We start from the raw sequence: 16,812 nt of genomic DNA, 5'->3' as shown, positions 1-16,812 counted from the left end.
CTTTCTGTGTGGCCTGTTGAATGTGGTGCTGTAAATGATAGCTGCTTCGTTCTTTCAGCAGCGTGATCAAAAGCATCTTGACAGTGTTGCTGGCAGATTTTGCAGTCTTCACAATGGGGAAGTTCCTCTTGCTTATTTTGAGTAGTTTTAATGCAGAAAACAAGATACTGTAACGTCTTAGCAAACAATGAAAACAGCTCTGCTGGACGCTGATATCTGGCTCAGAAACCTTTTATTCTTATATTTAACATTTTTCAAGTACTGAAGTGTTGCAAAAATAATACACTAGTATGAACATAACAATTGAGAAAGTATAAATGTGTGCCAAACTAAACTGAATCTCCTTCAACTAGTATAGCACTTAAAAACAGCCTGGTACATACAAAATATTTTACTCAGCAACTTCCTCTGCTGGAACAACTTCCAAAAGCATCTGAAGGTGCATAGTGATGGGCTCTGAGAAAAAAAGTTATTGTTAGAGGCTTTATGAGAGAACAGTATTTCTATTCAGACTTCTATTATTTTTCCAAGTGAGAAAACTATCTTTGAGTAGTTGTCTGGTTTTTCTGTATTCATATCTGAAACTTAAAAAATAAGGGGTGGGAAATAAAAGCGATCTTTGGATTCAAGCTATAACATTCCAGGATTTCTAAACTTACTCTTATTTGAGTACACTGCTTCTAATTGCATAATTACATAATATTTAATAAGGGGGGGGCGGGGGGAGAAGGATTTTTCATGTCTGTAGAACAGACAGTTCTGTCCTCTTCAGCTGGTTCTGCTTTCCCTTTTAGAAAAATCTGTGTATCCTGTTTTTCTGGAGATAATTGCAGAGTTTCTCTTGAGACTATGCAAAATCATTTTACAAATGGTCAGACTGGGTTCTCACAACTTTCACTTAGCAGCACTGTGATTGTTTTTGGTCTCAATGCTGTTAATGTTTTCCTTAGTAAGTGTAGTAAAATGTGTAAACTGAGCTAAAAGCACAATATTTTGTGGCATAAGAATGTATGTCTGATAATCTTTAGTTAATGGCTGAAGCAATGTTTTGAAATACAGACAATCAAAAAACTAACTTAACAGATAAAATAGTTCTGTTCATCTTAAGTCAGTTTCTTCATGCTACTACAGTGATGTATTATTGCTTTTTCGTTAATTAAGTTTTGTTTTTCCTGAAGTCCCCCCCCCCCCCCCCACAGGAAGGAATAAAATACAATCTTTAGTAGAACTCACTATATGTCCCTCACTGTATGTCTGGAAAATTGCCTCCCTCCACACCCCACCCGTGTGATTTAGATAGGATGGACCATATAATGAGCTTCATTACGGTAATTAATGTAAAGCTTAGCAATGTTTTGTGGAATTTGGACCTGGCTATTTGAGGTATACTTACTTAATATTTTTTGGGGCCAGCTGAATTTAAAATGAACAAAAAGTACATAAACTATAAGTCCACTAAGTATAAATAAAACACAGTACAAATAGGCCAGTTCAGGTGCACTGATGATTGGTGCCAGTACCAGTAAAATGGACACTAATGTCACTATGACTGGAATGATGATGGGTATCTGCAAGATACAAAGCACAAAATTACTTTTTTATTCTTTTGCTGTTTTTACAGAAGTTGCATATATGAAAGAAGAATGTTTTCATTGCCTTATGCATCTTTCTCTTTCAAAATTTCTGGAATTAGATGGGGCAATTGAAAGAGTAGCAAGAATACGGCTAGGAAAAACTCTTCTGCTAAATAATTGACCAAGAAAAAAAATCTGGGACCTGACTCCAGTGCAATAACCTGAGGTCTTATTTTGGGTACTCTTTCAGTGGGTATCTGCTGACTGCAGTTTCCCATCCCTGAAAATCGGGCTAAAAATGCCTGTGGTCTGTGCAAGTAAAAATAAAGAACTGTGTAATCTTTTCCCAGTCCTTATGAGCTTTGTCCTAGTGTAAAACAGGACGAAAGAGAAGATCTACAAATAAATAGCTAGGTTTCAGGTAAGGCGGGGGGGAAAAAACAGACAAACAAGGAGGAGTCTGCCTGAGGATGTTGTTTGAATACCCAGATATTTAGGATGAGTTCTGTTTCAGTATTTATGGGAATGGAGGAAAGCCATACTGAATGCTGAACTTACCCTGATTGGTCTCCTGAGCTCCTTTCTTGTAAACCTCATAACAATGAGTGCAAGTATGGTTAAACCATAAAATATCCAGACTGCGAAACTAAAATAATTTATGAGTGTGTTAATGTCACCAGGGATAATATAAATAATAGCAATGGCCCCCTAAAAATGAAAACAAAAATTAGTATAATCCATTATAAAAGAAAGCTGAATTTTACTTATCTATCAGTATGGTTTTATGTTTAGTCTTCCAGACTGTGATCTGTGAATGCTTTCAGTTAAACATTTGGGTCTTAAGTGTATTGCAGCACCTTCAAAGATAGTGTCCACATCCTGCTAATGTGTTTATTTTTGTATGTAATCTTAATTCTATCTTAAGTTGAAAGACTTAAATTTGTATGTGTAAATCTCTTTTGTTGTTGACCGCGTATCTTGGAGGAAGTGAAGATACTAAATACATTTTTAGGTTATTAAAGTTACTGGAAGTCAACAAAGCAATTGAATTTTGCATGTATCTTGTTATAAATGGGTAAAATAAAAATAAAATCTTCTAGATTTATTTTAAAATGTATTTACTGAATAGAATTTTAGTGAGCTGAAAATGCATTCTTACAGGGAGGAAATAAGGTATAGTGATAGCTTGCATTCAGACATCCTGTGAAATAAGGGATTTGCCTAATACTAATAATTCATTTAATTTTTTAATTTGCTTTCTTGCTGTGGATTCGTAAACATTTTTTTATTTTAAAATCCAACTCTGGAATGAAACTGTTCAAATTGAGAAATCAGGGGTTTTTACGTTGTCTTTTTTCCTAATATGTATTCAGCAGTTATCACGTCTAGATAGTCAAAGATATGTGTCAAGACTGCTGGTAAGAAATTACAAAAGCATGTATTACTGCAGAATTTTTGTCAATAATTTTTCTGTACTTAGAACATATACTTACATAAAATATGATAGCAGGTGCTGGTGTTAAACGTTTAACGCTAATGTAAGAGAGCACTTTTAGCATGTGCCCTTCACGACCTGCAACATAAACAAGTCTGACAAAACAAAAGCAAGGCAATCTAGTTAGTGTGACACCTAGACTTTAAGTGGCATTACTACAAAAAAAAAATTGAGTACCATTAATTTTCATGTTTATTTTATTGTGTGGCTACATCTGACTATAATTTCCTCAGTATTTCCTTTGATATGCAATGGGATTTAAGAAATATTGTAGTGGACTGAAATAAAGGAATTAACCAGTATTAAAGCAGCGAACTTGAAACTAATTTCAGAAGCATTAGTTTGCACACTTAATTTAAAAATATGTTGGAAAAAATATTTAATTTTAATTTGCTTCATATCAAAAAGCTACATTGACAACCTTCTGTCAAAAAATTGATCTTTACAGCTTTATCATATTCAGATGGATTTGAAATTTAAAATATTTTTAAATAGTAAATGGAAACATTGAACAACCGATAGAAAGGAATAGTTTCTCTTTCCAATTCTTACCTTCATCATTACTGGTGTAGTCATGTTCTTACTGGTAGGTTTTTTTAACTGTTTAATTCTTAGCTTTAAACTTCATGAGATGGAAAAAACCTTTTGTGTTGTACCTGCATTGAATTAAGTTTGAGACCTTTTTTCTAATTTTCCAAACCTTCATAGCCACCATTTCTTTCTGAAAATTAAATATAGCTGCATTTGCAGGTACTTTTTAATTACATTTGGTACATTTGGATCAGGCTAATGTCTATATCTTTGTGTGCAGATACATAAATGTATATATAAATTTTTACATCCTTTAAAAATTTTTGTTTTAAGATATTTAGAATGGGAGCTTACCTGCCTGCAGTAAAACAGGTCCCATTGGCAGATCCAATTGTAGAAAAGGCCACAAAGAGAGGAACTATCCAAGAGGCTGGATAAAGGACTCTGTCTCCAAATGTCTGGGATATGGGATTAAAATGAATAATTTTTGTCATTTTAAGTACCATTTGGTATATTCAGTGATGTTGGAGCTTCTTTAAAAGTACAGCAAATGGGCATCTAAAGGTATGTTACCAATAAAAACATGTTTTGTATATTTTGTGTAGTTATTAAAGAATGCTTTGCCAAATGAAGACCTGAATTAATTCATGAACCACTCCTTATAGAGTGGAATATTGTTGTCGTGGTGTTTGAGATGCAACATCTGTAGGAAACATGAGGAGAGAGTTGTAAAAGAATATACAGAAATTAAATTCTGTTAAAGACAGCTAGTTTGGGGATGTGTCTGCAAAACGAAAAGGTAGCATAGCAGCAGAGTGCCGTGCATACGCAAGCTGGTTTAAACCTATATAGTAGCAGTAGTAGCCCTAGTAGTTGACAGCATGGCAACCTAGGCTTTATGGGTGAACGAGTAAAGGACAAACTTGCTACAGTCTTTTACTACGCTGCAGTTTTTGCCCCTGCCATGGTATGTTTGTTATTACTGCAGGATGGATTAGATCTAATCCATCTCCCTGTACATGGCAGGGAGGTTGGACTAGATGACCTCAAAAGGTCCCTTCCAACCCAAACTATTCCATTATTCTAATGTAGGTACATTGATCTACTGTAAATGAATTTGAATTAAAACTTTTTTGGCAGGTGGGGTTTGGGTTTTTAGTTGGGGAGTGGTTAACATTTTTAGTAAGTCAAGCATAAAGAGTTCTGCTTGACTTTTTGCACAAGTGTAACATCAGTGTTGCTTCTTTGCCCACTAGTAGGACACTCATCAGTGCTAAGCAAGAAGTCTACTTACAGATGTATAGACCTCTTTATACAGTGCACTCTCCTTTTGCTATTTGCTGTGCTGTCTTTGTACTGCTCAGTGGTAGTGCTGAGATTTTGTTGTTAATTTAGCCTGAGTTTAGTGCTAGCTGATGTGTGTTGTTCAGATTCTGACTTGAGTGGTATGTTGAAGAGGACTAGTTCTTAAACAACATACAACGACATACATACACTGCTGTACCTCTTGGTGCAAACAAGATGCTGAAATGCACTGAAGTTCTACATTTTAAAATATTTCATTTTTTATCTTTTTTTAAGTATTTCTACATTAGCGTACTTCACTGTGCTACACTGCATTTTGCATGCATGTCACACACTGTTTGTTTTCCCAAAATATTAACATTAGGAAAAATTGTTGCATGACGTCTCAACAGTTGTTTCGGAGACAGATGTCCCACAGAAAATTTATCAAGTGCAACTGAAGGGACAGATGTGCTAAGATTTTAGAAATTTATATAATCTTTAATTTTATCTGTAATAGTATGTCTTGCAATGTATAAATATCTAAAAAGGATGTTTCTTAGCTTTGTTAAAAAAAAGACAAGTGAATTATGGGCTACTTGCTGTTATTTCCAGAACAACAAACTTTGATCTACTCTCACTTTGCATGTGCTAGTTTCTCAGAAGTACTGGAAACACTGAAAAGGGCAAAGCAGCAGCTGGATGTTATTTTTCCTTCCATCTTTTTGGTGCTTAAGGAAAACAGTCAGGCTCTGAGCTATAGCTGAAGATTGCATTACTTACACTTTTTTTTTTCCTTGGGATATGATAAAACTACTGTTTTTAGCGTTACTGAAATAAATTTTAATTGCAAAATGACAGTAGATAATGGGGGAAAGGTGACACTGACAGCTTATACAGAAATTAATTGTATTTTAAGAAAAATTACAAGGTTCCATTTTGCTCATGACTTTAATGCACACAGCCTTCTTCAGATGCTCTATTACAAAATAAAGTGGCTTACCACAGCAACTGCCTGGGACTGCAGGAGTTCTGTTGAAGTCATTACGGTGAAATATGAAATGTTTATCAGAACGTAACAAACTGTAACCAAGGGGATTCCAATAATTATAGATAGCGGTAGATTTCTAAAGAATGCAAAAGTAAGACTCCATCAGCATTGCTATATCACTGGTAAAGTTGTCACAGTAAACTGTGGACTCTTACTTTTCCTAGTATGCTCTTCAGGTGTATCTACATTTCTTTACTGTAGAGCCATGGAAATCAGGATTTTCAAAAAGGAAAAATACAAATTTATGCAAATTTATGAAGCCTGTAAGAGATGCTAATTCGCTTTGTTTTGTTAGTGCTCAAACCTTGAATAACCATTGCTTTTAAAAACAAGCCAAAATATATGCCTGCTTGTACAAAAACACTAAATATTTGATTTTTTTGTTGTTAGAAACACTGCTTTCCTACATCATTTTACCTGTAAGGATTTTTAAGTTCTTCTGTGATGTAATTGAGTTGATTCCTGGAAGGAAAAACATTCATACAATATTACTAGCAGTGAAGTGTTGAAATAATATATTATGAAGTCAGGTGTTATTTCTTTTTTTGTTTTTTGTTTTTTAAAAAGTACAACCAATTTTTAAGTCGTAAAACTGCAGGACAAAAAACCATGTGAGCTTCTTATCCAAATGTCAGCCTCTTTATTCGCCATCTGTTCCTCCATTATCTTTCCCCCCTCGGAGTTTTAGACGTATCTCTGAGATTTTGAAATGAGATAGTCTTAGTTCTTGGATAAAATATCCCAGAAGAGCAAAACAAAAATTTGGCAGACATTTATCTCAAACTTGCAACATTGCCTTTGAACTTCAAGCTTTGTGATATCTGAGTCTTTTCAAATGAAAGCACAAGCATACCCATTGCAAGGACTGAAGCAAGTCTGATAAAGTTTCACAATTGTTCTGTAAGTTGTATTGTCTAGAAGACTCTTCTGAAAACCTTTTTAAGGATTATACCTATCAGAATTATAATTTCAAAATACTCATTTTTGCTAGTGCATATAGACCAGACTGAAACAAGATTTTTACTCATCCACTTCTGAAAATGTGAGGAGGAGTTGGTATTTACAGTTCAACAGGCGAATTTTCAAACAGTGGTGGCTGGTGGTTACATACTGAAATAATTATTTAGGCACCAGCTTCCCTGCCCTCTTAAACCTAGGTAAATGTCTGAATTATCAGACTTACATGCCTGAGTGGAGCCAGTCAAGCTTGGAAATAGAAACTGAGAGAGTAATCCGTTTAAAAATAAATTCTGTTTTAAGCATCTAAATGGGACTTGCTTTGTTGTAAGTTAAGATTTATATTCTTAATCCCTTCCAAAATATGGATCTATGTGCAAACTTTTACAGTTTGAACATTTAACAATAGCATTAATAGATCAGACCTTGATATTATATTTGTGCAAATACAGCCCTAGACCAACTGACATTCCCTTTAGTTTCAGGAAATGAAACGTGTAAATTATTTCCTGGACTGTGGCAGAGATTAAGTTAAATATTCCTGCCAGTAAATAAGTTTATTCTTATGAAGATAATTCTGGAAAGCACTCTTCTGGGTATTAAATATAAATGCTGTATGTAGAACATAAATGTAAACCTAAATCCATCCATATCTGTGATTATTTTCAAATGTGTTTTCTTAAATCTAACATGGTAGATAATAATGGATAAACAGATGTGGAAGTTTAAAATTGCAAGCTTCTCAGGGAAGAAGACTTAAATGTTTTTACATTAATTCTAAATGAAACTGAATAAGAAGAAATTTGAAAGCTGAACTTCATGAATTCTAACACTTAATGTTCTTTTTATGTCCTCTTGTACTAACCAAACACCACTGCATATTTCATAAGAAATAGAATTTGATTGGGTAATTGTAGGGGCTCTGGGAAGGCTATTTTGCCTAACATAATGAAATTAAACTGTGTTATATTCTCCTCATTACCACAGTATCTAAGCACCTTCACCAGCAAAGCAGTAGCGCTGTCAGGATCTAGTATAGCTTCTTTCCCTTTGAAGATTTGAGGGTTTGGGGGTGTTTTTTGGTTCTTTTAATGAAACGTGTTCTTTTTCCAGAATTCATTAAAGGTTTCTTAATAACAAGTCAGATGTAACTTTTTCAGATCACATCTTTGAGTTCTAGAGGTAGACAGCAAATCAGCTAAAGGTGGTTAAACTGTAGCTGTTGACACTAAAGATACCTTACCATCCATCATATGCCCAGAGTCCATTATAAAATGCCAAACTGATGGAGCCAACAGAAATTTTACTGTCCTTGAAAGAATCTTTAAAGTTTTCAGTTTTTCCTGCAAATAAGATGTAGATTACTGATCAGAGTTGAAATTAATTTCACTAATGCTCACCAGATAAAGAAGCATTTCAACATCTGTTTCATGTTTTACAACATCTCACTGTTAAAATCAATTAATACCACTTTTCATTAATTGATCTGTGGTATTGCATTTCCCACTCACCCCCCTTCTCCAAAAGAAAATACAATGGTTCCCAAGAGATCTGGAACTAAAAGACTGAATAAAAGAGAGAATTACTGTTGTGCCACTCCTGTCAGTGGGAAATTTTTTAATGGTCACAGCAGAAGCCAAAATAATTTTTGCAAGTAAAGTATATTTAATTACCTTGTGCAAGGAGAACAATTCCACTTACAATAATGATTGTGACAATGATCATTTTAGCAGCTGTGAGAAAATTCTGGACATAGCTTCCCAGCTTCACACTCAGTGAGTTCACTATTGTAATTATCACTGAAATAAATAAATTGACGAATTTCTGCATTAAATTTGTCAGAATTGAAAGAAAAGTTGCATCTTAAAACTTCCCCCCCCTTATTTACTGTTCTGCTTTTCCCTCCCACTGTCAATATTATTGAAACAGTTTTTAACATAGTATGTGTGATAACTTTTAAAGTAGTGAGGAAAAAGTTTTCTGAATTAAGATTTTGAGAGTACCTTTAACAAAAAAATACACTGAAGTTGCACAGCATTCTGAAAAATATAGAAATAATATCTCCACTTAATTTTGCTTCCTTTTGTTCTAGAGATAAGTATTCATTACACAGCTGTATCTATCTTAAAGAAACTTAAGACTAGCAACAAACCATTTTTAAACCAAACTCAACCCCTTGTTACATGTTGTTGAATTCGTTTTTGTGGGAAGGACTAGCTGTACTGTGTTCCAAATTTTTCTGTTGCTTTCAGTGTAGGGTTGCTTCCTGATGTCTGCATGAAGATGAACCTAGTGAAGTCTCACTGTGCTGAAATGCATTCGCTGATGGGGCCAAACAGAAATCACTGTGCAATTATGGATCTTGTCTTTTTTAAAAAGTATGAATCTTACCAATGGCAGCTGCTGCAAGACACTTGATGACAACTTGGGGTGGATCACAACCTGGATAAAAAGGAGCTGATGCATATTCCGCAAAGCTGAGACAAATAATTGCAAATGAACTGGGTTTTGTGACGAGTAAGCTTGTCCAGGAAAACAAATATGCTGGAATTGGACCAAATGCCTCCATAAGGTAAGGATATTCTCCCCCAGATTTTGTAATCATTGTACCAAGCTCAGCAAAACAAAGTGCACCTGATTTAACAAGAAAAGCACTTATTAGTGGTTTAGTTCATACACTTCTTAAGCTATGACTGGCTATAACAGATTATCACTTTTTAATAGGTAGAAAAGTTAAGGAAATGGATGTATATAATGCATCATTACTCTCGTGTTTTGGTAATTTTACTGTATATGCAAAATAAATTTTTAATTGTGAGCAATTTTAAAAAATACACTGAAACTATTAATTAAGTTCTGGACTGTAACTACTATTGGTGTTTAAGACTTCAGCAAAGAAAGTACAAGCATTATGATTTCATATTAGATTTCTGTTTAAGAAACAAATACTATAAGTATCTAAGTGACAACTGCACTGGCTGACCTAGGTTTTGGAAACTTGAAAAAATAGACTTGCTGCACAACTTTGAAGTAAAATGCCTATTAAGCTCAGCCTTTAAAGTTACAGTGATACTTCTAGGTTTATTGCTGTAGCTGGCATCCTGCATAAAGGTTTTTTGCATGTGCTGTGTACCTGACATAATGACCAAAGATTTTGTTTCTGTTTTACTTCTTGACATATTTTGAGGTGTTTGGTGGTAAATTTTCAGATAATAGGATTACATTTATTTACACAATTACACAAGTATAAAAACAGCATAAGTACCTAGCTGACTGCCAGTAAATTTCACCTTTTGCCTGTGATTTGATTAGAAATTAATTAGAAATTAACTCTTTTATGAGTTAGTAGACAAAGTAAGCAAAACTAAAACTTGCTATCAAAATGAACTGAAAAGGTACTTTACAATTTTAAAAACTTATTTTATAAACAGTACATATTTTAATTTTTTGCCTGAGTACTGCTATTCTCATCAGGATATGATTGATTTTGGCCTAGGTGCTATTAGCTTATTTGTGAAAACAGAGTAGTATGCAGAAACAGTAGATACAAAGATTTAAGCAAAGATTCAAGTTCTTTGTTGACTCAGTTACCTAATGTTGCAAGAATTCCACAGGCTGCCCAGATGGTTAAACAAGGACCCACAGCACCAACATTGGCAAGTACTGATTTCGGAGAAACAAAGATACCTGAGCCAATGATTGTACCAACAATCATACAGATTCCACTGATGAGGCCCACCTTGAAATAAAATGAGACATTTTGGTAATTTCTAATAATTCAGTAATTACTTTTTGGTGTAATACAAGTATAGTTGTTACTGACTGACTTTTTTCAGCTTTCAACATACAACTTCTGCAAAGCAATATATTAAACTATGCGAACTTTCTTTTAAAGATGCATATACACCCTGTGGCATACTTCTGCCATTTCCAAAAGTACAGTTATTTAGACTTTGCCTACCTGTGTCTTTGCTTTATTAAACCATACTTTTGATTATGTGGGTCTCAAATCTAACCTTGTACAGGTGAACATCCCGTTTCCCTGCTTTGATTCAACACAGAAATTCTTTTATAAGCACTTAAAGAACTCAGCAAATTTTCTAAACTTTGAAAATTCATTCTTAGATGGAGGGGTTTTTTTTTTGTTCTTCAGGTTTCTCCTTCAGGTATTTGTGCACAAGAATTATCGTTATACTGTTAGATGGTGAAAAGATCTCATGTTCCCCTGACTCTGTAGTGACCAGCATGTTACATGAAACTACTAAAAATTAAGGCATCTCCTCCTAAAAAAACAGTGGTATGGGCTACTTAATTTTCCTGCTAGTTATGGCTAATCTAATAACATCAATATATTTCCAGTCTTGGCACCAAACTAAAACCATATAGAGAATCTTTTTCCAGGATATGTAAATTTAAAGAGGAATTGCACTCCCTCCTGAGAGCAAGTGGCACATCTGTTTTCTAAAGCATCCGTAATTTTCTGAAAGAGGCAACTTTTCACTTGTCTTTCTGTGCTAGTGGCTATTTTATAGCTATAAACACTAACAAACTTTCAGAAGCAATGCGATGAACAACCCACTTCAGCCCCGGAGACGCACATGTGAAAAGAAACAGCAAAGTTTATGAAGTGTCTCACTTGATCAGCTATGAAGTTATCAGAAAGAAAAATTGAAAGACCTTTAAAAAAAATGTATTCTTACTTTTTAATTGTGTGTATATCAGAGCTATTTAACTAGTAGTTAGCAGCTTCCCAAAATGTAAAGCAACCACACCGCCAGTATAGTAGTACATCACTGCTGAGTTGGGACCCAGTTGCAGTTTTTGGATGCTGATGCATGTGCACAGATACCCCCGACTGGCTCCCTGTGCAGCCCCTCACGCACGCGGACTGAAGGGGGAGAAGAAAAAGTTTTGCCTGCTTTTGTAGGTTCATCGTTTGGGGTTCGTGACTCTGAATGGATTGTCCATCCTCTTTTCCATTGTCCTCTCCTTTTCTTCTCCTCAAGCTGTCTTCACCCATTTGGTTTAGTTGTTGAAATCTCTAAGGAAATAAAACCAAAATACCAGGCTAGCATATTAACGTTTGCTTGAGTGTTGCAGATATATATATGTCCAAAATAGTTAAATATTATTATGTAGTTAAATATTGCCAGAAAATGTAAACATACACACACACAGAGACACAGACACCGGCCCACAGGCAAAGGACTTCTGTCCAGCTGCTTGCTTGGAAATGGAATTGAAGAGACATTATGTCTACTTCACCTCATCCATCTGACCTGCTGTGGATTTTCCTCATACCCACCTGGCAGTGAATGTCTTTGTCTTCTGTCTCGGGTTACATTCAGTTGAGAGGATCTCCTTACTGGAACAATCTTAGGTTTTATAGCTAGTCCCTGCTTTGAATTCCTCCAGAGGTCCAGACAGATTTAATCTTTCTCCCAAAAGCTAGTCTGTTTTCTTATCTAGGAGACTTCTTTCTGATCTTTGTTAAATTAGGCCCTGTCTCAATTCCTTGGATGTGCAAGTATCTGCTAAACCAAGTGTTGTCTCCTGTAATTTTCTAATTAGCAGCTCTTTGCCTCCAGAGTCACCAGGCTTCTCTGCGTTGCCTCAGGGTGAACGTCTTCTACTGAAGGCTTTGGTCTGTTTGGAATTAGAATGTGAACAGTTTGTTTTCAAATTTAAATTTAGACTTGTGATTTCTCTTTTGTGAGGATTTTGCTCGTTTCCCATAGTACTGGAACAAAATACAACCTGAGATGGTGAAAGAGATTAATCAGGTTAGGTCCTGATTCTTAAATGTTCATTCAGTCAAAAGTTTCTTCTCAGACCCTACAGCTATCTGTTGAAGATAACTGTGCAGTTTTACAGACAGTAATTCAAGAATGCATCATGTTTAGGCAACTTGGGTAGTACCCAGTAATTCTTGCCTACAAAAATTGTAGCATTTTAAATTGACAGAACACCTATCTTCGTACTGCTGGTCTTCAGAAATATTTAATTTACAAAGACATCTGGTTTATGTTTTGAATTAAAGATTTCTTAAAAGAAATCATCAGGAATACAACTTCTAAGATTAAATCTACAATAGAAAATTGCCCACGTAAGGAATGCAGGGCTTGGGTCACTGAATTTTATTACAGCTTTGTGCCCAACTTTTCTTTTTAAAGTCTTGTATTCAGAATGTTATAATCATTGTCTTTGAGCAATACATACTTTCACTTACCTTCTCTATTTTTATTTGTTTGGTGTTAGTCGGGCTCCGGGAATCTTTGTATAGTGTATTTCTTTATTTCTCCCGTTAGATTTACCAGCCAGTTAGACAGCAAGACATGTCCATGTCTGAAACCAGAATAGGCAGAAGCAGCAGCAGCTTAAGTACAGAGGTTATAAAAGGTAATCATTAAACCCATTCTCAGCCAAGAAGCTTTGAGATAGGAACCACAGGTAAACCAATAGTCCAATTAGTTTATCTTTAAAAAAAAAAAAGGCTTTGTTCCATTCTTGAGAATGTTTGTCCAGTACCTAAGTAGTATATTACATAGTGAGAGTGAACCATAATTTGAAGAGTCTATTTTGATCATTTTATGTCAAGCAATTTCTAATTTAGAAATACTTTGGAAAGATAACCTTGAAGTAATTGCTGTATTATGGATGCATTAAAAATATCTGTCCAGATGTTAGCTGCATCCTATAAATATAGTTCATGTTTTTATCTTGAAAGTAGAGAAGTGTGAGCAGAAATCTTTCCTTTGTTTTTCATTAACCTGAGGGCAGCTGAGTGGGCAGCTTGTGTTCCCTTCACTTGCAGTTCAAATTAATTTTTCATTTTTGTAAATGTTTAAAAATCTTGCTTTAGTGAAAATGCTATTCTACTTGTATACAGTTGTATATCCAGGAAAATAGGTGTTGTTATCCTGAATGCTGAAACGCACTCCTGCTAGTCATCCCTAAAATACTTGCCAAAAAAAAAAAAGTCATCCTTAATCATGTTTCACTTCATCGTTCTTGGCAATGCAGTCGTACAGCTCCTTTCCTGTACGACATCCAAACCACTAGGTCCTGATCAACCGGATTTGACTTCAGCTGATTCTTTTTTTTTTTTTTCCCCCCCGATATAAATCTACTGTTAAAAGCTAAAAGATGTCCTGGTATTAGGCAGTGATGTTAAGATTTGTTACCTTAAGATAATGCCTCATGAATGATAGTAGTACAGGATTGGAAATAAGACCAAACTGTTGGACTTAAGTATCAAAAACACTGTATCCTGGCATGATTGGACAGTAGTTTTTCTTTTTTTTTCTTTAAACCTTCTGTTTAAGCATGCAGCCTTGATCAACAGGAATTCCTGTCACTTGTAATGTTGATGTAAATCTGTGACTAAAAATGGACTCTTAAGAAAATGTGAAACAGACTTAGATGGGTTTATATTTGCCGTGTTTTGTGATGGTTGAGCCAGACTGTGCTGTGAATGTCTTTCTCCAAGACTGAGATTGCAATGTAATGTCAGTAATGAAAACAAAAGTAAAGCTGTGGTTTTTTTACTCGCTCTTCCCTCTCTTTGTTTTTCTTGGTTAATTCTCGCAGAAATAGGTTTAAGCTTAAAGAGAAGCTCTTCCATCTTAACTAACTTCGTGTTCAACAATTGCCATCTGAACAATGATTGGACAAAAGTTCTTTTTTCACTACAGATAAAGAGTGTTAAAATTACAGTCTTAGTACAAGCATATGAAAAGCCAGATATCGACAGCTTAATCCTTTTTCTCCATCTTTTACAAGGACTTTAAAATATTTTTCACAGTAATTGCGATGTAGGAATAAACAAACTAATGTTTTTATATTCATCAATTGCAGTTGCCTCATTTGGTGTCAGATATGTAAAGTATTTCTATATTCTCTATAGCTGATAATTTTGAAATGAAGACTTACAATCATCTTATCATTCCTATGTTATTCTTGAAATGCCACAGAAACTATTGAAATAGGTAATGTGTAAAGAAAAAAGGGGGAGAATCATGTTATGGAGCTAACTTTGTTCCTCAAAATGAAGTAGACACTCTGGAATTCCCAGACCAACAAAAAAAGGGCGAAAAAAACCTTCCATAATATTGATCAAAAGATAATGGAGTATGTCAAATTTAATTCCATATTAAGTACAGTTTTGCTTAGGATTTTTTTTTACTTAGTGTAGGTAATCTTTGTATCTATAGTGCAGATATATGTTCGACATATCTTGCGATGTTTTCAGATGTCTTTTCTTCCTGCATCAATCAATACTCTGTTTCTTCAGATACAATAAGGGCAACATTGCAAATGTTGCTTGAGTTTTTGCCTAAGCAACTACGTTTTTTTTTTTTTAGTCAACCTGGAGTGTGTATTTGAAGAGGTTCCCACCTGTTCAATAGGTGTCTTAAATCTCTGCCAGTGACTTGACCTTAACTGGCCTGTGTTTTCTTATAAAAATGGAAAAGTACCTTCATTTATTGTCTAGTTTTGTTTTAGGGGTTAATCTTCTTGGCATGCTATAAGCTTGCTAAAGGATTTGCAATTTTAGCAGCAATCCTTCTTTTCCTCAGCCATTTAAGGAAAAAATTAACATTGAGTTCAAGGATTCTACTGTTGTTTTCTTCACGGACAAGGGAAATGCCATTTTACAGCCATGGGAAAAGATTCCTTCCCTCCAAATATATACATAGATGAAGAGATCAAGGAGTTCAAATTCCAAGGGGCTGTAGAAGCAAACACTCTGTGGGCTGGTCCTGTCTAAACAGTGTAGTTTGAACCTTTTCAAATGCTACTTACCAATTAAATTGTAAAAAGTAATTTTCAACTTTAATTCGGGGAAATAGCAAGGGCACAGTGTATAAATACACCTTTTATTATCATTAGTCACTAATAATAAAGGTTAATGTTTGTTAGAGTTGGTATTTATTGCTTGCAGTAATGCACATGTTCTGCTTTGACCAATACTTAAGCAAATGGTAAGGATCATTCGAACTTGCAGATTTTAATTGTAGCTTAGCAGTATCTCAGAATGGGTACTTTCCATTCTAACCTTGCTACTTCCCAGGTTACTTAATTTTTTCAGAGGGCCAGTGTGTTTACTTGCACTTGCTCTTCTTTCAATCTTACTATTAATAGATATGCTGTAAGAAGTGATCTCACTACTGTCATTCTTAAATGTGTTTTAATGTTTTTCTGAGTAATTGCAGGCATGCTGCAAGAGGAATATGAGAAGACAGGTTTTTAACAGCTGTGTCGATGCTGGGCTGTGCTACTGGATTGCAAGATCTTTGCATCTTGTTGGAGTTGATAGGAAAGATTAGATGACTTTGTAGTTCCTAATGCCCATAGTATACATGGTTTTTAAATACCTGCCGTTTTTTCCCTACTTAGTTCTTCGTTACAGTGTAGTTGTTCTTGCCCCTGTGACAAATAAGGCTGCTGAAAAGGTTTTGCAGTAGACCTGCCTAAATAGTGCACATCTTTTAGTAAGACAAAGATACTTTTTTATTTATTACTTTTTTTAAGCACTGCTGTTCAGAGACTTTTCATAAACTTGTAAATGCTGGCTATGTTGTTGTATGCAAAAATCACAAAAAAGTCAGAGTCTTTTCTCCAGAATATTCAAAAAGAATTTTGATGGCTTCTGAAGAAGTTAGCTTGACTATATTGAATTAGTTTTTTCAGAGCATTCAGGAGCCAAAGTTTTTAATGGTGACTCACAGCATGATCAGAATTAATGACTTCCCTAATATACAGCCAGCTCCTTTTCTTCTTCTGTTTAGGAACCAGAGCTTCACTTTCATCTCCTTTTCGAGTCCGAAATTCAGGTTGCGTTCCACTGGTGTTTCATCAAGGAGGGATAACCAGATAATGTTGGCCTTGGAATGTCACCGAAATCGGGAATAAACCTC

General features: G+C 34.9%; 1 protein-coding gene across 1 annotated transcript; it reads right to left on the bottom strand.

Moving 5' to 3' along the window:
• Window positions 1–376: 376 nt before the first annotated feature.
• Window positions 377–13,238, bottom strand: SLC7A9 (solute carrier family 7 (amino acid transporter light chain, bo,+ system), member 9). Its single transcript, XM_010293090.1, has 13 exons — window positions 13,122–13,238; window positions 11,808–11,933; window positions 10,484–10,631; window positions 9,284–9,526; window positions 8,566–8,691; window positions 8,136–8,235; window positions 6,353–6,397; window positions 5,888–6,011; window positions 3,955–4,058; window positions 3,068–3,164; window positions 2,133–2,282; window positions 1,394–1,568; window positions 377–456 (listed from the first exon to the last, which is right to left on the bottom strand). The coding sequence occupies exons 2-13, from the start codon at window positions 11,910–11,912 to the stop codon at window positions 392–394; spliced, it is 1,482 nt and encodes a 493-aa protein (XP_010291392.1). The 5' UTR covers window positions 11,913–11,933; window positions 13,122–13,238; the 3' UTR covers window positions 377–391.
• Window positions 13,239–16,812: the final 3,574 nt, after the last annotated feature.

The sequence above is a fragment of the Phaethon lepturus genome, unplaced genomic scaffold, assembly GCF_000687285.1.
Source record: "Phaethon lepturus isolate BGI_N335 unplaced genomic scaffold, ASM68728v1 scaffold14318, whole genome shotgun sequence".
Taxonomy (NCBI): domain Eukaryota; kingdom Metazoa; phylum Chordata; class Aves; order Phaethontiformes; family Phaethontidae; genus Phaethon; species Phaethon lepturus.
Note: the sequence above shows the minus strand (reverse complement) of the source record. Positions and strands in the feature narration are given on the sequence as shown.

What these genes read in the sequence shown, in the direction of transcription:
- SLC7A9 (XM_010293090.1), bottom strand. Translation starts at nt 11,912, where the DNA reads ATGGGTGAAGACAGCTTGAGGAGAAGAAAAGGAGAGGACAATGGAAAA. An exon ending in AATTGTTCTCCTTGCACAAG is followed by an intron (nt 8,236 to 8,565) that starts GTAATTAAATAT and finishes TCTTATTTGCAG; the next exon opens with GAAAAACTGAAAACTTTAAA. An exon ending in CTGGCCCCAAAAAATATTAA is followed by an intron (nt 457 to 1,393) that starts GTAAGTATACCT and finishes TTTTTTTCTCAG; the next exon opens with AGCCCATCACTATGCACCTT.